Below are 19,496 nucleotides of genomic sequence, written 5' to 3'. Positions count from 1 at the left end.
TCCAGGCAGAAAGAACATTCAAAATGCAGACAGGGGACAGGGCAGAGCACTCGGGACAAAATGTATGTGAAATGGGTTGAAACAGCAATGTTTTACTATGTAAAATAGTTTTGCAAAAAATGACTTTTAAATTTTCAAATTTCCCGCCGATGGCGGCGCCCGTACGTCCCGACGTCACAGGGACCGGAACACAGAAGCCGGAAGAGATGGCCGGGGACGCTGCAGGGGACACATCGTGGGAGCGAAGGACAAGGTAAGTGCTGCAGGGACTCCCTATGCAGCGCCGCATGGTAAGCCCGAGTGTAGCTCGGGGTTATCACTTTTGGTACTGACATTTTACCCCGAGCTACACTCGGGAAAACCGTTAGGGAGGTTAATAGCCTAGATGGCTTCAAGATAACCATTTTCCACAGTTGCAAAATATAGGGATCTCACGTTTCTGTAGTGTCTGCAGAGGATGAACAGCCTTCCACCTCTAAGATGGCCGCTTGAACCGCATCACTCGGCGTGCGTTCCAAACACCGGAAATGACTTGAACCAGAATGACGGCGAACCGGAAGTACGTCAACGCGTTTCGCCCCACCCACAGGGCGTTCTCCATATTTTCACATGGACACTTGATTTTATATTTTTTTTATTTATTCACTTGTGTAATTTTGTTTGTAGATTTTGCGCTGTTTTTTGTTGTTATTCATTGGTGTTTTTCACTGTTGCACAGCTGCATATTCACTTAGGATTTGTTTTTTGGCGCTGGGATATATATTTTTTTGATTTTTTACAATGAAACTGTGTCTAATGATGCGGATTAGTTGATGCGTTTCGGGAGCTGAACCCCCTTCCTCAGAGCATGGGGTGGCTGCATTTTTTTTTTGTTTTTTGTAGGCTTTTCCCCTTTATTTTTGCCTGGTAATACTGCAAATAATAGGATTTTTGCACTTACTGTAAAATTATTTTCTTGAAATCCATTGAGAGATACAGAAAGTCTTATGGCCAGTTCACAGTATGTGTGTTTCAGTTGCTTTTTGTCTGCATCCAAAACACACAGAAAGTAGGTGATATGGATGTCAATGTCATAGTTCACATCAGTGCTTGCAGTCCCAGTGCGTTCCGGAAGCAGAAAAAAAGTAGAACAGGCTGCATTTTTTTTCTGCGCACAACTGTACTGAAATGCATTAAAAACGCACTTGAAAGCACCAAAAATGCACTGGAACGCACATGTCCCTATTTGAATTGGAGAAAAAGATGGGAAAAAATTAAATGGAATGCATCAAAAACACACCGGAATGCACCAACAACGCATCAAACACAGACATGCAAAAATGCATCCGGAACGCATCTGCACTGCGGTTCTATAGTGTGAACCGGCCCTTACACCTTCCTGTTATACTGCCAGCTACAGGAGACTCGGACATTGGCTTCCACCTGACAGCACTTGGGTCGTTGGTTTGAATCCCAACCCGTACTATTCACAAATCGAGTAAGAGAAAAAAAAAGAAATTACATTTACAATTACAAACCCAAACCTTTAGATGAAAGGGGCGTTGGTTCAAATCCTAACCATGGCACCACCTACATGGAGTTTGCATGTTCTCTCTGTGCCTGTATGGGTTTCCTCCAACACTCCAAAGACATACTGGTAGGTTACTTGGCTCTTGTCTAAATTGTCCCTAGTATGTATGAATGTGAGTTAGGGACCTTAGATTGTAATCTCCTTCAGGGTTAGAGACTGATGTGAATGTACAACATACTGTATATGTAAATTGATGGTGCTGGCAAAAAAAGAAACCTGCCCAGGCTATAACCCCTCCAATTATCAGTATGCCTCAGTTTTTAAGCAAAGCAATATAAAACAGTAGGTAGTATTAGGACCTGTGTGCCTCAAACATTTTTGGCTAGTACAGTTTCTTTCTCCTCCATTGAGAGATACACACAGTCTTGAAGGATAAGTTCACCTTTAGTAACATGATACGTCCATATTTAGGTGCAACATGTAAATATGCAGCACCCTCCTTGGGAGGACAGGTGGGGGTCCCTCTCCTCCACAGCCACTGTCACTTTTTAAAATCGGCTGAATGAATAATTGTGAATGAATAAACTACAAGTCCCGTCTTCCACCGCAGCAGATGGCCTGTAGTTCTCAAAGTAAAAGGGCATTGATGAGAGCCTATTCAGTTCATTGACACTTCCTCCAGCTTTCTAACAGAAACCCCGGACAGAGGTACAAAAAGCTGGAGTAAGTGTCAGCAGGGGCATGACACTGTACCTACAAACCACTAATTGAAGGAGCAATGCTCTGGACTTGTGTCCATTTATACCTGCCTACCTCTAGGTCCAATCAGTCTCGCTTGCGAAGAAAAAGAAAAAAAAAAAAAAGCAGAAAACACACACACCTTCCACTTCCATTTAGGTGGAGCGGATCGGAGGTAGCCAGGTGTAAATGGACAGCAGAGTCAGTTTACTCCTGGCCACCCATAGAGCAGAGTAGACTCCCCTGCCGATTGCAACGGAACATGCACCGTGCAAAAAGGGCCTTAGCCTTTAAACCTTTGAAACATTCAATAGAAATGAAACTGATGGGTGGTAAACACAGCAAACAATGCAGGGGCCCAACATAAAACAGTAAAGGGGAGCTGCCCTAAGGAGATTATATCTGAAGTTGGCATCAGAAGAGGCTTACATATCCACCTGGTAGAATGTGGAGAAACTCCACAGAAGTCCAGGAGCAGCTTTGCAAACCTAGGGAATAGTTGCTTGGGTTTAGGAACACTAAGAAGAAAGGAGGTCCTAGGCCTTTGTACTACCTTATCCTTGTGCTAGACCCAAGAGAGGTTCCTTGCAAAATAAAACCACCAGGTCAGACATTCCCCTAGCTGAGGTTATGGCCACAATACTGGCTTGATTGAAAATGGCTTGTGGGTCAAAGTAGAGAGAAAAATGTCACTGACAGTTTCAAATAGGGGCTTCTCAAAAGTTGAAACTCCAATCCCACAGAGTGAAAGTCATTTGGACCAGGGGAACCACATGGGAGGTCTAAGTTGAAGAGTAGGGTGGCAATTGTCTTTGAAACAGAACAGAAATGGCAGAGACCTTACCATTGATGGTACTAAGAGCCAAATGTTGGTCCACATCAGACTGCAAAAGACAAACTCCTGGAGCAAAAGCCTTTAGACTCACACTAAGCAAAAGATGCCTACCACGTGTGATGGTAAGCGTTACAGGAATTGTACATTTTATCTTTGAACATTGTAGGGATCACAAACTCTGATGTCCCTGTCCCTTAAAACCTGGGCCTAAACTGCCATGCCGTTAAATCCAGCAACCAAGAAACAGTAGTAAGTCCTTGGGACAACAAATCGTGATGGTCTAGCAGAGCCTGCAGCACATCTGTGAGAAATTGTACCAGGTCAATGTACCACATGTGCCAGGGCCAAACTGGAGCAAGGAGGATTACTGAAGTGTCCTTCATCCCAATCCTAGATGAAAAATGTTTCAGGTGAGAAAAAAAGTTATATATCAGGGTTTACTGATCCAAATGAGCCACTAGCGTATCCACTTCTTTTGCCAGTGGAACCCAGCACCTGGATAAAAACCTGTCTAGTTTGTTGTTAAACCTGTAGGCCAGGAGGTTAACATTTGGCACTCCCATGTGTGTCACAGGTCCTGGAATACCTTTAGGTGCAGAGACAATTATCCCCCGGTTCAGATGCTTCTAGCTGAGGAAAACCGCCTGCCATTTGTTTACACTGATAATGTAAATGGCTGACAAGACTGGAACCTAAAATTCCACCCAGAACTGGATCCACTCTACTTCTCTTTCCATAGCAAGCCTTCTTGTTCCTCCCTTAGGATAAATACACTCTGCTAAGGCATTGTCCGACTGGATCCAAATTAGGTGGCCCCCCGACAAGTTGGAACAAAACTGACAAGTCAGCCATACTGTCCAAAGCTCCAAAATGCCTGGACTTATTTCCCCGCCCTGGACTTATTTCCCTGACTTGCCTGCAATAACACAAATGCTATGCTTTGCTGCAAATGTCTGGAGTGGAATTGGACAAAGGTAACTACCTCAAAAAAAAAAAGGCTACCATGAGTGCCAAGACCGTCACGCAGAAGTGGGGGGGCGAACAAATTCTGAATTGAACAGAGTCCACAACAATTTAAGGTTCAGGATTCACCTGAACCACTGCAATGTTTGGACAGTAAGAGACAGTGTCATCCTCCAGAGCCCTCGCCAACTGTTCCCTCAAAAGGAAAGGTCGCCTGAGTATCCTAAAATCGGGATACCCTGAGAGCACAACAGGGATAACACTGAAGCAAACACCTTGGTGAACACCAGGGTATGGAAGACAGGCCAACGGAACAGCCATGAACTGATAGTGCAAAGGTAGATGTCAAGACAAATCCAAGCACTTAAATGCATGCATTTAAAAATATATTTAAGGGTACATTAATTACAAAGCAGCATTAAGTTGTGTCTTTTATTTCTGTCCAATTTCAGCTTTAAGTAATTGATCTTTATTAAAAAAAAAAAATAGTTTTCCTTTAATCAGGGACTCCAAACATTCTGGAAACTACGGAACTTTCAGGCATTCCCAAAATTAAAAAAAATTTCCTTTTTTGTATGTGCAATCCCTCCAATGGCTTCCATTTGCATCTCACTTTACACCCCGGGCAGCAGGCAAACACACAGAGGTAATGTCAGCCATTACATTAAATATTTCATCAAGTGTCAGAAAACAGAACGCCAGGAAGAGAGCCACCCACCCCAGGGGAATCTAGAATGTCAAAGAATTCCCGGGCAAGGACAAGAAGGTCACATACTCCATAGCGGACTAAAAGCCAGTATAGCGTGTCAGAATTCCCAACTAGGGCGAGTATAAAAGAACATGCTAATGTTTTTATCAACAATGCAACATCCTCATCAATAATGATCATGCCAAGCAAAGACCAAGATCCCAAAATCCACCCACATTCCGTTTCTCTGTCTACACTCAGGTATTTTAAGTTTGACATCCACACTTGTGTTTTTGCATAATTGAATCTTTCAGCTAGGATCATTATTATACAGGATATATATAGCGCCAACAATTTACGCAGTGCTTTACAAAATGAAGGCAGACAGTTACAATATAAGAGATCAACAAATATGTATATGTATAGCAGGCGATGCAATGCACAAGCTAGCCAAAAAAGTGCTGATGTAAACCAGCTACAGAATAAACCACCAAAAGATTGTAGTGTTCAGTGAGTGATCGTGGTTCTGCGATGTCCCAGTCACTTACACAAACAGCGGGGAGTAAAGTGTGATAAATACACATTTCTACTACATTCAGCACATACTAATAAATAAACGTTACCCACCAATGCAGCTTACCAAAATAAAAAAAGGTTTTTAATTACTATAACAGGCCCTCCTTTAATCGAGGATATCACCCAAATGCCGCTGGAGCCTGATAGCCAAGATTCCAGAAACGCTCACAGCAGAGCACTTCCAAGTTCATACCAACCAATGATGATCAGCAAACAGACGTTTTCCTGTCACTAAATGATTTTTTATTCACTTGCTAGGGAGTTAGTCCACTCCAGGTAGAGTCCAATTCCTAGCACAGCCAGAGTTCCCCCTTCCTCCTTGCACGTCATAGCGGTCTCCTCTTTAAGAAGCAGCCATTTGCAGTCTGCACTGACCCGGCTACTCCACCCCTCAGCTCCATACATAACCTTTTATGTAGCTTCTGGGTGCAAGCAAAGTGGAATGCTATGAAGTGTCACATCTCAAGGAGACATTGGATCTAAGATGGTGACACCCAGCAGAAGTCTCAGTCCCTTGTGGAAGTCTTTTTTTGAAATGTACACAAGGGAGCCTTTTATATGTAAAGAACATACCAAAAATACATACACATATAATCTTATAGGTATACTACTGCTGATATGAATGATCTGGCGGAATCATTAGCAGTGCTGATGGCACACTGCTGTAGTAAACAACAATGCTGCCGCTTTGTAATTGGGTGACGGGTATACATTAACCCCTAGCCTACCGGGCACTTATACCCCCTTCCTGCCCAGGCCAATTTCCAGCTTTCAGCGCTGTCACACTTTGAATGACAATTGCGCGGTCATACAACACTGTACCCATATGACATTTTTATCATTCTTTTGTGACAGAGCTTTATTTTGGTGATATTTAATCACCTCGGGGTTTTTTATTTTTTCTTAAACAGACCAAAAACCACTGAACATTTTGAAAAAAAATGTTTTTTCTTAGTTTTTGTTACAAAATTTTGTAAATAAGTGAATTTTTTCCTTCACTAATGTGCGCGAATGAGGCTGCAGTGATGGGCACTGATAGGCTGCACTGATGGACACTGATAGGTGGCACTGGTAGGTGGCACTGATGGGCATTGACAGGCATCACTGATGGGCACTGAAAGGCGGCACTGATAGGCGGCACTGACTGGCTCTGTTAGGCGGCACTGATGCGCACTAAGTGGCACTGCTTGGCATTAATAGGTGGCACTGATTGGCACTGATGGGTGACACTGAAAGGCAGCTCAGATGGGCACGGATATGTGGCATTGATGTGCACTGGTAGGCACTGATATGTGGCACTGATGAGCACTGACGTAAGGCACTGATGGACACTGACAGGTGGCACTGCTGGGGCTACACTGATCATCAGGGCACACTGATCATCAGTGCCCTGATGATCAGTGTAGATGTCTCCTCCTCAGAAAGCCGATTACCGGCTCTCCTCTCCTCTGTCAGCGTGACAGCTCGTGAGGAGAGAAATGCCAATAACCAGCATTTCCCTGTTTACATGTGATCAGCTGTGATTGGACACAGCTGATCACATGACCGAGCCGACATCTTCGGCTATTTCCGTGATTGGTGATCCGCTGTGTTCGAGGGACACAGCGCGCCGCCGAGCGCTCCCTGAGCTGCGCATGCGCAGTGAGAATGGTAGGACGTCATATGACGTCCTCTCAGAACAAGAGAACCACCTTGCGCCCATCATATTACTATATGGTGGGCGGGAGGTGGTTAAAGCGGAACTTCAATCTGTCAATCAACATGGACCATTTCTAATCCTTATGCTACTAATATTAGTGAATAGATAGGAACATATATCATATTTACTTGTTTTAACCTTTTTTTTTTTTGCATTTCTTCATTTACTTCCTGGTTTCCATGCCTAGGCAAATGGTGTCATACATCACAGGAGTCTTCAGATGTTCTTTACATATAAAAGGCTCCCTTGTGTAGGATTTCCAAAAATGACAGACTTCCACAAGAGAATAAGACTTCTGCTGGGTGTCACCATCTTAGATCCAATCTCTCCATGAGATGTGACACTCCATAGCATTCAACTTCACTTTACTTCACACATTGGCTGATGTTTTCAGCTCAGCTAATGCCTGAGCTAAGGACAGATGGATTCCAGGAAGTAACTGCTACATGAATCATCTGCCCTTACTCAAGATGGCTACTGCCAGAAATGCCAGGAGGCGTTTTTCAAAATGATTTCTCAGCAAAATAAAGCATGGTGACATGGATGGATGGAGGATTTGTTATGAATATTAAAAAATATCAGGCATTTTTGCTTTGTGATAGTCAGATGCAGTGCAGTGCCACTTTAAGAATTTTAACACTTTAGTCAGCATATAAATGCATTTTACACCTCCTTCCTATTCATCACAAATATGCCCAGTTAAGCATTACAATATATCAGTGTGTCCCTCATAAGGGGCTTTAAAAGCATGTCAATAGTATTGAGCCAGCCTCTAATGCCTTGCAGCAGAATGTGATTTAAATGGTTCCATATAATACAGAATGGGGCATTACGTAGAGATGGGATAAGAAAACACGGGCTTGCCAGGCCTAAATACGGATGAGGGAGACGTTTGCTGCGTATGGCTAAAAGTCTCTGTAAACCGGTGATTGGGCTTAAACGTGTTACTGTGCAGATAACGCAATCCGTATAATCCAGATTCTCCTTCCAGCCCGGTAATGATATGTTTATCCTGCTGTGTCCAGCAAACACTGACCAAACCTGCATACGAAAGGGGCCTCACAGGCCTGAAAAGGAATAAATATTCAAAACCCTGTAACATACATTGAGAGCTCATTCACACAGACATAAAAAGGAAAAAATTGTAATGCCCTGTATGTATATGTGCTGCCAATCATTGTCATCTCACCCGATGCACATAGTGCTTCACAACACTCAGGTACAAATGCTCTATAGGGTTGATTTACTAGGAGCAAAATCTGGTGCAGCTCTGTACAGAAACCAATCAGCTTCCAGGTTTTATTGTCAAAGATTAATTGAACAAGCTACAAAGCTGATTGGCTACCATGGACAGCTGTACCAGATTCTGAGTGCTCTAGGTTTAGTGAATCTGCCACTATGTGTTCCAATGTGATGTGTTTTAAAAATCACGCAGGACCTGTTTTTTCAGTACTTGCACTGCCTGCAAACACAAAACATGTTCATTCAATGATATATTAATTACCGAACGGCATTCGTGTCCAATAACTGCAAAGAGTTCAGCTTTAAACTTTACTACTCAAATTTGAGGCCCTAATTACCTTGTATGTGGTTGACTGCAGTTCATACAGTCCCCCCCCCTTTCTTTAGATTGTAAGCTTCATGAGCCAGGCCCTCACATTCCTTCTGTACTGAAATGTATTGTAATTGTACTGTTTCCCTTATATTGTAAAGCGCTGAGCAAACTGTTGGCGCTATATAAATCCTGTATAATAATAATAAGGGACAATGAGGCCCCAAGCAAGGAAGCTGCTTTGGCCCCCTCAATCCATTTGACTGATGTTGGAAAGGATTGCAGAAAAAAAAAAAGCGGTTTCTTTTGCATTCCCTGTCTTGTCATGATTCAACCGTGTTGGACAAAAGCGGCTATTAAAGAGCACTCTCCCTCCCTGAAGGGACAGGCAAGTGAGCCACTCTGACCAACTGAACTATCCCCCTGGCTTACCGCAGAAGCATGACGGTTGTGGCTGGTCCTCCTGGACATCCACTGGCTCTATATGCTCCTGCTTCGGTTGCCTCTTGGCATTTTGTTATACCTTCCCCACTTAAAAAATAAAAAAAAAAATAGGCTGCCGTTAGGCTTTAATTCCATCTACATTATATACCAGAGTGTACCTTGGTAAATGGCACTATCTGCGCTGTAACAGAACATCACAGGTCACGTGACCTCGGCAGGATATGCAAGAAATGAGCCGCTGTACTACCTTTACAGGCGGTGGAAGGGGGTCCCATCCCCCTCCCATTGCCACCTTCCCAGGCTCTCCTGTGAGATCGGAGAACCCACCAAGGACACGGTTGGTGGCATCCAGTTCTAGGCACATAGTGAGAGGAAAATATGTCATTCCTCTCACTGTGTGATGTCAGAAGCAGGAAACAACGAGAATTTTGTCACTTATCACACTGTTTCAGTCCTTTGTTTACTTAGCTGTTACCAATCAGGGAAGCTGCTGATCAGACTGATCTGTGTCTGATTCTCTGCACAGGAGGCCAAAGGAGAGATTGGGGGGGGGGGGGGGTCGATAAAGAGAACCTGTTACAGACCATGCTATTACTAGAGATATTGTTCATCCCCGTAATAGCAATAAAGTTGATCACAAAAAAAAGTTAAAGTGCAAAAAAAAAAAAAAAAAAAGTAAAAACGCCCCTATTCCCCCATGCCTTACGAAGGGGTCCTGTGCAGCGCCGAAATGTTGCACTCTCTTTTGTGACGTGATCTTTTTGGAATAAAAACCTTTTTGGACCACCAGATCCATGGTGTGCTGGCAAATATGTATGTTTGCCCATTCCTCCATACTCATGCGAATGCGCACAATGGAACCGCATACATATGTAAACTGCGATCGTACCAGACATGTGAAGTATGTGGTGCGATCGTGAACGTCAGAGCGAGAGCAATACATTTTAACACCAGACCTCCTCTAACTCTGATAACTTTGAAAAGATTTTTAAAGCGTTGTCTATAGATATTTTTAGGTACCATAATTTGGCGCTGTCCCACAGGCGGATGCAATTTTAATGCACAACATGTATGGTATCTATTAACTCGGCGTAACATCTTTTATATTCCACCAAACAATTGCATATTAGATAGTGTTGTGTACATTAAAAAAAATTAAACTATTTTTTTTTCAAAATGTTACATCTGAAAAACCGCTGCACAAATATCATGCGACATAAAAATATGCAATGCCCACCATTTTATTTTCTAGGGCCCCTACTATAAAATGTATATGTGTTTGGGAGTTCCAAGTTTTCTAGCAAAAAAAATATGTTTTTTACATGTAGGAGAGGAATTGGCCCGGGCTGGAAGTGGTTAAAACGTATGTCTAATGCATGTACAATAATTGCCATGTATTCCAAAGGCCTAGTTCACACCAGTGCTGTCAGTTCCAGTGTTTTTAGAAAAAGTACAACATGCTGCAGTTTTTTCCATGAACGTGTTAAAATGTGTGTAAACACACTGAAGCAGATATAAGAAACCATTGTCCTAAGATTTTTTCTTATATCAAGGAATAAAAAAAAAAAAAAAAAAAAAAGAAAAGAAGAACACATCTAGACACACATGCAAAAAAAAAGTGTCAACAGAAACACTGAAATTGTGTGAACCAGCCCTCAGTCTTTTCTGTCTGGCATAGCAACAACAAAATCTAATATTCCTCCTGCTACCAGCAGACCGTGATGAATATGGGAGCTCCTGATAGTCAAGCGATTACCAGGGTCCTCTCCTGTGCGGGTGCAGTAAGCAGACACTTTGGGTTTTTGAGATTTCCTGGTTGCCATTACATATTTTCTGACATTCTGTACACGGTAAGGCTGGCAATGCCTAGTGAAGCATGTATCAGCCTCGGAATCAAGGAAAGATTGTAGGTACAGAATTATGCTGGAATCAAAAGAAAAGAAAAAAAATCAGAGTAGAATAAAATGATAGAAGTATAAAGATAACATATATTTTATGTGTAAACTGTAGAGGCCCATGGAAAGCAGGGATCATTTCTTTCTCTTGTTAGGTTAGGAAAAGAAGACATTCCACTTTAAGATGTTGAGCGAAGCCAAATATTTTAGAATGGGTTTATTTTAGTCCAGCTGTGGCCTATTTTAAGATTGTCCTGGCAGCGTCAAATGCATCAGCTTGTGTTTGAAAAGCAAGGCTCGGCAGTGACTGGATAAGGCATTTCTTGCAATGAGTTTTCAGAAAAGGGCTGCGGGCTATTGTGATGCTTTTCAATAAACATCACTGATAGCTCAGCACTACTACCCAGTCAAAAAAGCAAACAGAGACACAACATGAAGCTTTAAAGCATAGCCTGCCCTAGATGAGAGAGAGCCAGGACAGAGAGGGCCCTGTGTGGCCTAGATAGGGGTTACAGGGATCTTGCCAGGCCTAGAGGAGTCCTGCTGGTCCTAGATGGGGGGGAGGAGAGCAGTCCTCCCAGCCTTAAATAGCGGAACAGAGGAATCCCATCGGGCCTGGATAGGTAAGGAGGGGAGTCGGGGCCTGACCCAGAGGCGGGAGTCGGGGCCTGACCCAGAGGCGGGAGTCGGGGCCTGACCCAGAGGCGGGAGTCGGGGCCTGACCCAGAGGCGGGAGGCGGGCAGCCGTGGGTCCTGACCCAGACGTGGGAGGAGGGCAGCCGTGGGGCCTGACCCAGACGCGGGAGGAGGGCAGCCGTGGGGCCTGACCCAGACGCGGGAGGAGGGCAGCCGTGGGGCCTGACCCAGATGTGGGAGTCGGGGCCCCCCCAGCCGTGGGAGGAGGAGAGCCGGGCCTGACCTAGATTGGGAAGGTGGGGGGGAGGGGAAATTGGACCCAGCTTAGTTTTAGGAGAATGCCTGACCTATAATGTGCAGGGGAAACCAAAAACAACCTGGCTCTGGATTTTGTGGTTGGGGATGGGAATGTGCTAACCCTGGCTTAAAGGGTCAGGGAAAAAAAGAGCACTAAGTCAGTCATTTAGGCACACTAAAACCACCTACCATTATTTTGGCTAATATGCCATCATCATTGGACTCCATCGTGACCACGGCCTTGTCAGTCTCAATCTCGCACAGAGCATCTCCTGTATTCACCACCTCACCTGAAAAAGGAGAGAGCAGACAGCAGCCTCAATACAAAACTTTCAACTGTTTCTTATATGTTCAAACTTGTTTTGGTGAGAGTTTCCCTTTTAAACATATTACCCCTCACTGAATATCCTACAGAAAGGCAATCAGTGCATTAATCTTTATCTAACTGCCTGTTTGTTAACCTCTGTCCTATCTGCTGATCATTAGTCTCTCTGTCGTTTGGATCACTGCCCACATCATAAACAGGTCACAATTAATTGTAAAGATAATGCCTACGTCTTCATTGCCACTAGGACAAATCCATTTGTGCTTTGGACTGGAAATATTTTGCCCTTCCATTCGTCACACAAAACATTCATATTGTCTCCATTCATCAAAGCTGGGAACTGGCTTCAGTAGAACAGAGGAGTAAGTGCTGTTGCAAGAAGATCTGTAAAGACTGTTAATCATATGATGGGAGACTTGGGAATAGACGCTTAATTATGCATCAGATTGTTTGTACAGTAGGCACTAAGGAGTTGTTGAATATTGAATGGTAATATAGTCAGAAATGACAAGCTAGATTATTTAAAGTAGAATTCCAACACATGTCAAAAAAAGAAAAGTGTACAAATACAGCTAGAAAGGTAGAGCTGAGAGGGGGATTAGGTTGGTGGAGAGGGAGTGACGAAGGGCAGAATGCAGATTGCGATGAAGGATATGCTGTGATCAAGAGCTGAATGCAGGTAAGTGATGAGGAATGTGCTAGGATCAGGGGCCGAATACAGGTTGGTAATGAGGGATGAGCTGTGATCAGGGGCCAAATACAGGTAGGTGATAAAGGATGAGCTGTGATCAGGGTCAAGTGCAGGTTGATGATGAGCTGTGATCAGGGTCAAGTGCAGGTTGATGATGAGCTGTGATCAGGGTCAAGTGCAGGTTGATGATGAGCTGTGATCAGGGTCAAGTGCAGGTTGATGATGAGCTGTGATCAGGGTCAAGTGCAGGTTGATGATGAGCTGTGATCAGGGGCCAAGTGCAGGCTGGTGATGAGGGATGAGCTGTGATCAGTTGCCAAATGCAGATCAGTGATGAGCTGTGAGCTCGGGCAAATACAGGTGTGTGATTAGCTGTGAGCAGGGGCGAATACAAGTGGGTGATGAGGGATGAGCTGTGATCAGGGGCCAAATGCAGGTTGGTGATGAAGGATGAGCTGTGAGCAGGGCAGAATACAGGTTGGTGATGAGCTGTGATCAGGAGACAAATTCAGGTTGGTGATGAGAAATGGGCTGAATACAGGCTGCTGATGAGGGCTGAGCTGTGATCAAGGTCCAAATGCAGGTTGGTGATGAGGGATGAGTTGTGATCAGGGGCTGAATACAGGCTGCTGATGAGGGCTGAGCTGTGATCAGGGTCCAAATGCAGGTTGGTGATGAGTGATGAGCTGTGACCAGTGGAGAATGCAGATTAGCAATGAGGGATGAGCTGTGATCAGGGTGCAAAAGCAGGTTGGTGATGAAGGACGTGCTGTGATCAGGGGCTAAAAGCAGGTTGGTGACAAGGGATGAGCTACGCTCTGGAGCTGAATGCAGATTGCCAATGAAAGATGTGCTGTGATTAAGGGCTGAATGAAGGTTGCCCATGACGGATCTCCTGTAACCGGGGGCTGACTGCAGGATTTTAAAAGGGGGAGATTGACTGAGTGTCGTGGTAAGTAGAGGTTGTTGGAGAGAGATATGCTTTGACTGGGGAGGCAAGGCAGCCTTGAGGGCAAACATGGATTGTGTGGCTGGTGCCAAGCCCCCAACCACCTGCACGACAAAGGGCCAGTTCGCAAGGCACAGCTTACAGTACAGCTTGTGCAGTAAGTAGTGATGGATGGGGAGTAATGTAATCCTTAGGCTATCATATATCTTACAATGTGTAGCGGGTACACCAAGCACCTCAGCCACCTCGGTAATAAGGAGCTGGTCCTCTGGGTACAGCTTGTCTTTGAGATCTGAGCACTATGCTTGCTGCTCAGAAGCCTTCAGACCAGCTCACTCTGCTTCACCATAGGATCCAGCATGCAGTGCGACCCCAGTAGGCTCTTGTGCCAGTCCATGCCTCATACCTTGGCCATGGTGAGGTATGGCCAACATCAGGCAGCTGCACAGCATGAGCATGAGTAGCGTAGTGTGAGTGGGGGTGAGGTAGCTGTACCCCATCAGCTTAGGTGGGAAGAAACTGGAAACACAAGAACGGTGTTAAATGTATCTTTTATTTCTGGAGATTCATTCCAGTACTGTAGGATTTGGACACTAGTCCTCGGTGACAGTGCTAAGCTAGAGTCCCCTGTGAGTGTATGGAGGTTGCGATCAGCTGAGTTGGGGAGGATTCTTGTGTCTATGGAAGTCTTTCCCAAGGTATGATTAGTGTTCAGAAGCTCCAGTGATGGCGGCTGCAGCGGGGAGGGCTTTAGGAGGAGGTACTTTGTATAAGTAATGAGGTTCGTTTATTTAAGACAGAATTCATAGAGTGGAGTACCATTAATACATGCATTTTACCACAACACACAATGACGCAAAAACTGTATTGTGTTGTCATTCATTTTTAATAAATGGCACCCCAATTCACATCCCCAACACACATCAGACCTACATTTTAGTGCACCACAATGCTGGGATGCGAACCATTTGTGCAACGTGGTGCGTATTAAAGTGATACTAAAGCTTCGGGTTTTAATGTGTTTTTTTTTTTTTTTTATAAAAACAAACATGTTATACTTACCTGCTTTGCACAGTAGTTCTGGACACAGCTGCCCAATTCTTTTTTGCGCCCCCCAATGGCGCTCTTGGCTCCTCCCCTTTGAGCAGTACCCCCAGAGAAAGTTGCTTGCCCTGGGGGCACCGCTGTGTGCTCATTCTTGAGTCATTGCTCTATGCATCCATAAGACATAGAGGCCCAGTCCCCATTCTCTTCTCATTAGTTCACTGGGCTTAGGTAAAGACTGGGGGGGCATCATGCAATGCATGAAGGTAAAAAACCTTGAGCCTTTAGATCCACTTTAAGGCCTGTTGTGGTGTGTTGACAGCCTATTCAAAATGAATGGGATGCCCTAACATAAACACACCCAAACTGCAGCATAGTGGCTAAATGGCTAGCACTTCTACCTAGCAGCACTAGGGTCATCTGTTCAAATCCCAACCATTGGTTGGGAACCCAATCCCCACTGCCTGCCTGGAATTTCCATGTTCTCCCTGTGCCTGCATGGATTTCCTCTGGGTACTACGATGTCCTCTCTAAAGACATGTAGGTGGGTTAACTGGCCCTAGTATGTGAGAGAGAAGACCCTTAGATTGTAAGCTCCATGAGGGAGGGACTGATGTGAACATACTACATATATGTAAAGGGCTGTGTAAAATGACAGTGTTATATACAGTAAGTACCTGTAATAAATAGAAAATTGCATATATGTGAACACAACATTAGAATGAAATAATCCTCCCTCTGTCTCTACTCATCTTCCATTCGTTCTCTCACCACATAAATCCTTGTGCCAGCTTCAAGTTCTTCTGGTTGGAGATTACACAGGAAAGGGGCTCACAATTGGCCACTAACATGCCGTAGGAAGATACCCGGCACATCTATAGATAATGCAGAGTCCTTGCTGACAGGTAACTCTTACCATGGGCCGTCTCAGGTAACTGGGAAAAGAAGATCATCTAACCCCCGTGTGAATGGTAGATGCAGGAAGTTCTGGCTGGCGGTGAAACGCAGCGTGGACCGGAAGTTGTCGAGGGCTGGAAATGACGCAACACATTTCAGAGCATGCACAATACACCAGAGAGTGTGCGATAGCGCTCCTTTCTCAAATTATTGGCCAGGATGGGGAAAGGACAATCTATGCAATGAGTCCAGTATAGTGTTCACTCCTCAGAGGCCAGGAGACATGTCAAACATAATATAAATGGGAGCAGTATAAAATCAATAAACAGTGGCAATTATAAAATAATACAGTTTAAAAATACAGTATAAAATGTCAGCAATGATATATAGATCATAAAGGGGAAAAAAAGCACAATATATGAAACAAGGGTAATAGTGTAAACCATAAATATAAATAAGAATATAGATATACAACATTAGGACCTAAGAAATGGCCACTTAGGTACTCAATGCTGCATCATGGGAAGTGAGGAGAGGTAGGTGTTCCCCTATATCAGGTATGTCTTTTTACAAGAGAAGGAGAACATAGTTTGTCCAATCTGATCCATAAAACTTTTCACCTTACATTTGGAAAAAATGCACTGCCCATAATAGAGAAAACCATTTGAAAAAGAAAAAAAAAAAAAACACGGTAAAAAAACGCAACAGACAAAATCTTTGCTGACCGTGATGCAATTTACAGTGTCACAGTGCCCTCTGCTGACAGCATAGAAAGCTCCAAACATCATTGAAGAGAGAACATAGATAATCATCCAGACAACATTTAGCTTCATTGCAAAAGGAACAAACCCCTAGGAAAACTTGAGCGTCTTTCGTTGGACACATATAATAATAAATGAACAAGTGTGTGCATCTCCCATTAAGCTCGTCTAGGTCTGGGGGACAGGTAAAGCAGTTTTACTTACCCAATTCTTCTCTCCCTCAGCAGATGGCGCTCCCCTATGCTGTAGCTATACGTGTGCGATTTGTTGCAAATCCAAATTCAGACAAAATTTGTGTTTTTCAGAGATTCAAATGTGTCCCAATTTCAAATAATCCAAATAAAGTATAAGGAAAACAACATTCATTTGTATTCATTCGGATGACATGATGCAATAGTTTGAGCTTTTTGTTAGGGCCAGTTCACACTACATGAGTTTCAGTTGCTGTTTTTCTGCATCCAAAACACACACAAAAAGTAGGTTACATGGACGTCAACGTCATAGTTCACATCAGTGCTTGCTGTTCCAGATGCAGGAGAAAAAAAAAAAAAAAAAAAAAAAGCAGAAATTAGAACAGGCTGCATTTTTCCTGCACAGAACTGTACTGGACCGCGGTAAAAAGCATCACAAATGCACTGGAACGCACATGTCCCTATTTAAATTGAAGAAAAAAGGGGGGGGGAAATGAACTCGTACACAAAAAACACACCGGAATGTGTCAAAAATGCACCAAAAATGCACATGCAGAAACGCATCCGGAATGCATATGAACTACGTTTCAATAGTGTGAACCGGCCCTAAATGTTTGAAGCATCTGAAATAATGTAACAAATGATCCGAATTGATTCAGATCCATTTGTTTCTATGCTAGTGAGCATATCGTGAACATTCGAATATATTATTTTTTTGTATTGGGGTTGAACTTGAAAGACCATTTGTTTAATTTGTATTAAACAAGTCTAGTATCCCCAGTCTGTAGTAGGCGTACCAGTCTAGTATCCCCAGTCTGTATTAGACGTACCAGTCTAGTATCCCCAGTCTGTAGTAGGCGTACCAGTCTAGTATCCCCAGTCTGTAGTAGGCGTACCAGTCTAGTATCCCCAGTCTGTAGTAGGCGTACCAGTCTAGTATCCCCAGTCTGTATTAGACGTACCAGTCTAGTATCCCCAGTCTGTAGTAGGCGTACCAGTCTAGTATCCCCAGTCTGTAGTAGGCGTACCAGTCTAGTATCCCCAGTCTGTAGTAGGCGTACCAGTCTAGTATCCCCAGTCTGTAGTAGGCGTACCAGTCTAGTATCCCCAGTCTGTAGTAGGCGTACCAGTCTAGTATCCCCAGTCTGTATTAGGCGTACCAGTCTAGTATCCCCAGTCTGTATTAGACGTACCAGTCTAGTATCCCCAGTCTGTATTAGACGTACCAGTCTAGTATCCCCAGTCTGTATTAGACGTACCAGTCTAGTATCCCCAGTCTGTATTAGACGTACCAGTCTAGTATCCCCAGTCTGTATTAGGCGTACCAGTCTAGTATCCCCAGTCTGTAGTAGGCGTACCAGTCTAGTATCCCCAGTCTGTAGTAGGCGTACCAGTCTAGTATCCCCAGTCTGTATTAGGCGTACCAGTCTAGTATCCCCAGTCTGTAGTAGGCGTACCAGTCTAGTATCCCCAGTCTGTATTAGACGTACCAGTCTAGTATCCCCAGTCTGTATTAGTTGTACCAGTCTAGTATCCCCAGTCTGTATTAGGCATACCAGCCTAGAACCACAGTCTGTATTAGGCATACCAGCCTAGAACCACAGTCTGTATTAGGCATACCAGCCTAGAACCACAGTCTGTATTAGGCGTACCAGTCTAGTATCCCCAGTCTGTATTAGGCGTACCAGTCTAGTATCCCCAGTCTGTATTAGACGTACCAGCCTAGAACCACAGTCTGTATTAGGCATACCAGCCTAGAACCACAGTCTGTATTAGGCATACCAGCCTAGAACCACAGTCTGTATTAGGCGTACCAGTCTAGTATCCCCAGTCTGTATTAGACGTACCAGCCTAGAACCACAGTCTGTATTAGGCATACCAGCCTAGGACCACAGTCTGTATTAGGCATACCAGCCTAGAACCACAGTCTGTATTAGGCATACCAGCCTAGAACCACAGTCTGTATTAGGCATACCAGCCTAGAACCACAGTCTGTATTAGGCATACCAGCCTAGGACCACAGTCTGTATTAGGCATACCAGCCTAGGACCACAGTCTGTATTAGGCATACCAGCCTAGAACCACAGTCTGTATTAGGCATACCAGCCTAGAATCACAGTCTGTATTAGGCATACCAGCCTAGGACCACAGTCTGTATTAGGCATACCAGCCTAGAACCACAGTCTGTATTAGGCATACCAGTCTAGAATCACAGTCTGTATTAGGCATACCAGCCTAGGACCACAGTCTGTATTAGGCATACCAGCCTAGGACCACAGTCTGTATTAGGCATACCAGCCTAGGACCACAGTCTGTATTAGGCATACCAGCCTAGAACCACAGTCTGTATTAGGCATACCAGCCTAGGACCACAGTCTGTATTAGGCATACCAGCCTAGAACCACAGTCTGTATTAGGCATACCAGCCTAGAACCACAGTCTGTATTAGGCATACCAGCCTAGAATCACAGTCTGTATTAGGCATACCAGCCTAGGACCACAGTCTGTATTAAGCATACCAGCCTAGAACCACAGTCTGTATTAGGCATACCAGTCTAGAATCACAGTCTGTATTAGTTACACTGAGTCTAGTACCACCAGTCTTTATTGGGTATACCATTCTAGTACCACCAGTCTTTATTGGGTATACCATTCTAGTACCACCAGTCTTTATTGGGTATACCATTCTAGTACCACCAGTCTGTATTGGGTACATCAATGTAGTTCTAGCTAAAACTTCCTTTTGCTTTCCGAGTAGGCAGTAATTTCCATTCATACTGCCTCAGAGGCACTATTGGTGAACAA

The 19,496-nt window shown here is 44.1% G+C and overlaps 1 protein-coding gene across 1 annotated transcript in view; it reads right to left on the bottom strand.

The window, feature by feature from the left end:
* Window positions 1-19,496, bottom strand: part of LOC149434529 (pyruvate dehydrogenase protein X component, mitochondrial-like) — a 137,710-nt gene that overhangs the window by 79,086 nt on the left and 39,128 nt on the right. The window contains exon 3 of the mRNA XM_089663681.1: window positions 12,023-12,123. Within this exon, the coding sequence (XP_089519807.1) occupies window positions 12,023-12,123 (101 nt within the window). The remainder of the gene's footprint in view (window positions 1-12,022; window positions 12,124-19,496) is intronic.

Source organism: Staurois parvus, unplaced genomic scaffold (assembly GCF_062004578.1).
Source record: "Staurois parvus isolate SC_StPar_1 unplaced genomic scaffold, SC_StPar_1.0 ptg001746l, whole genome shotgun sequence".
Taxonomy (NCBI): Eukaryota; Metazoa; Chordata; class Amphibia; order Anura; family Ranidae; genus Staurois; species Staurois parvus.
The sequence above is the reverse complement of the archived record's forward strand: the minus strand, read 5'-3'. Positions and strand labels throughout refer to the sequence as shown.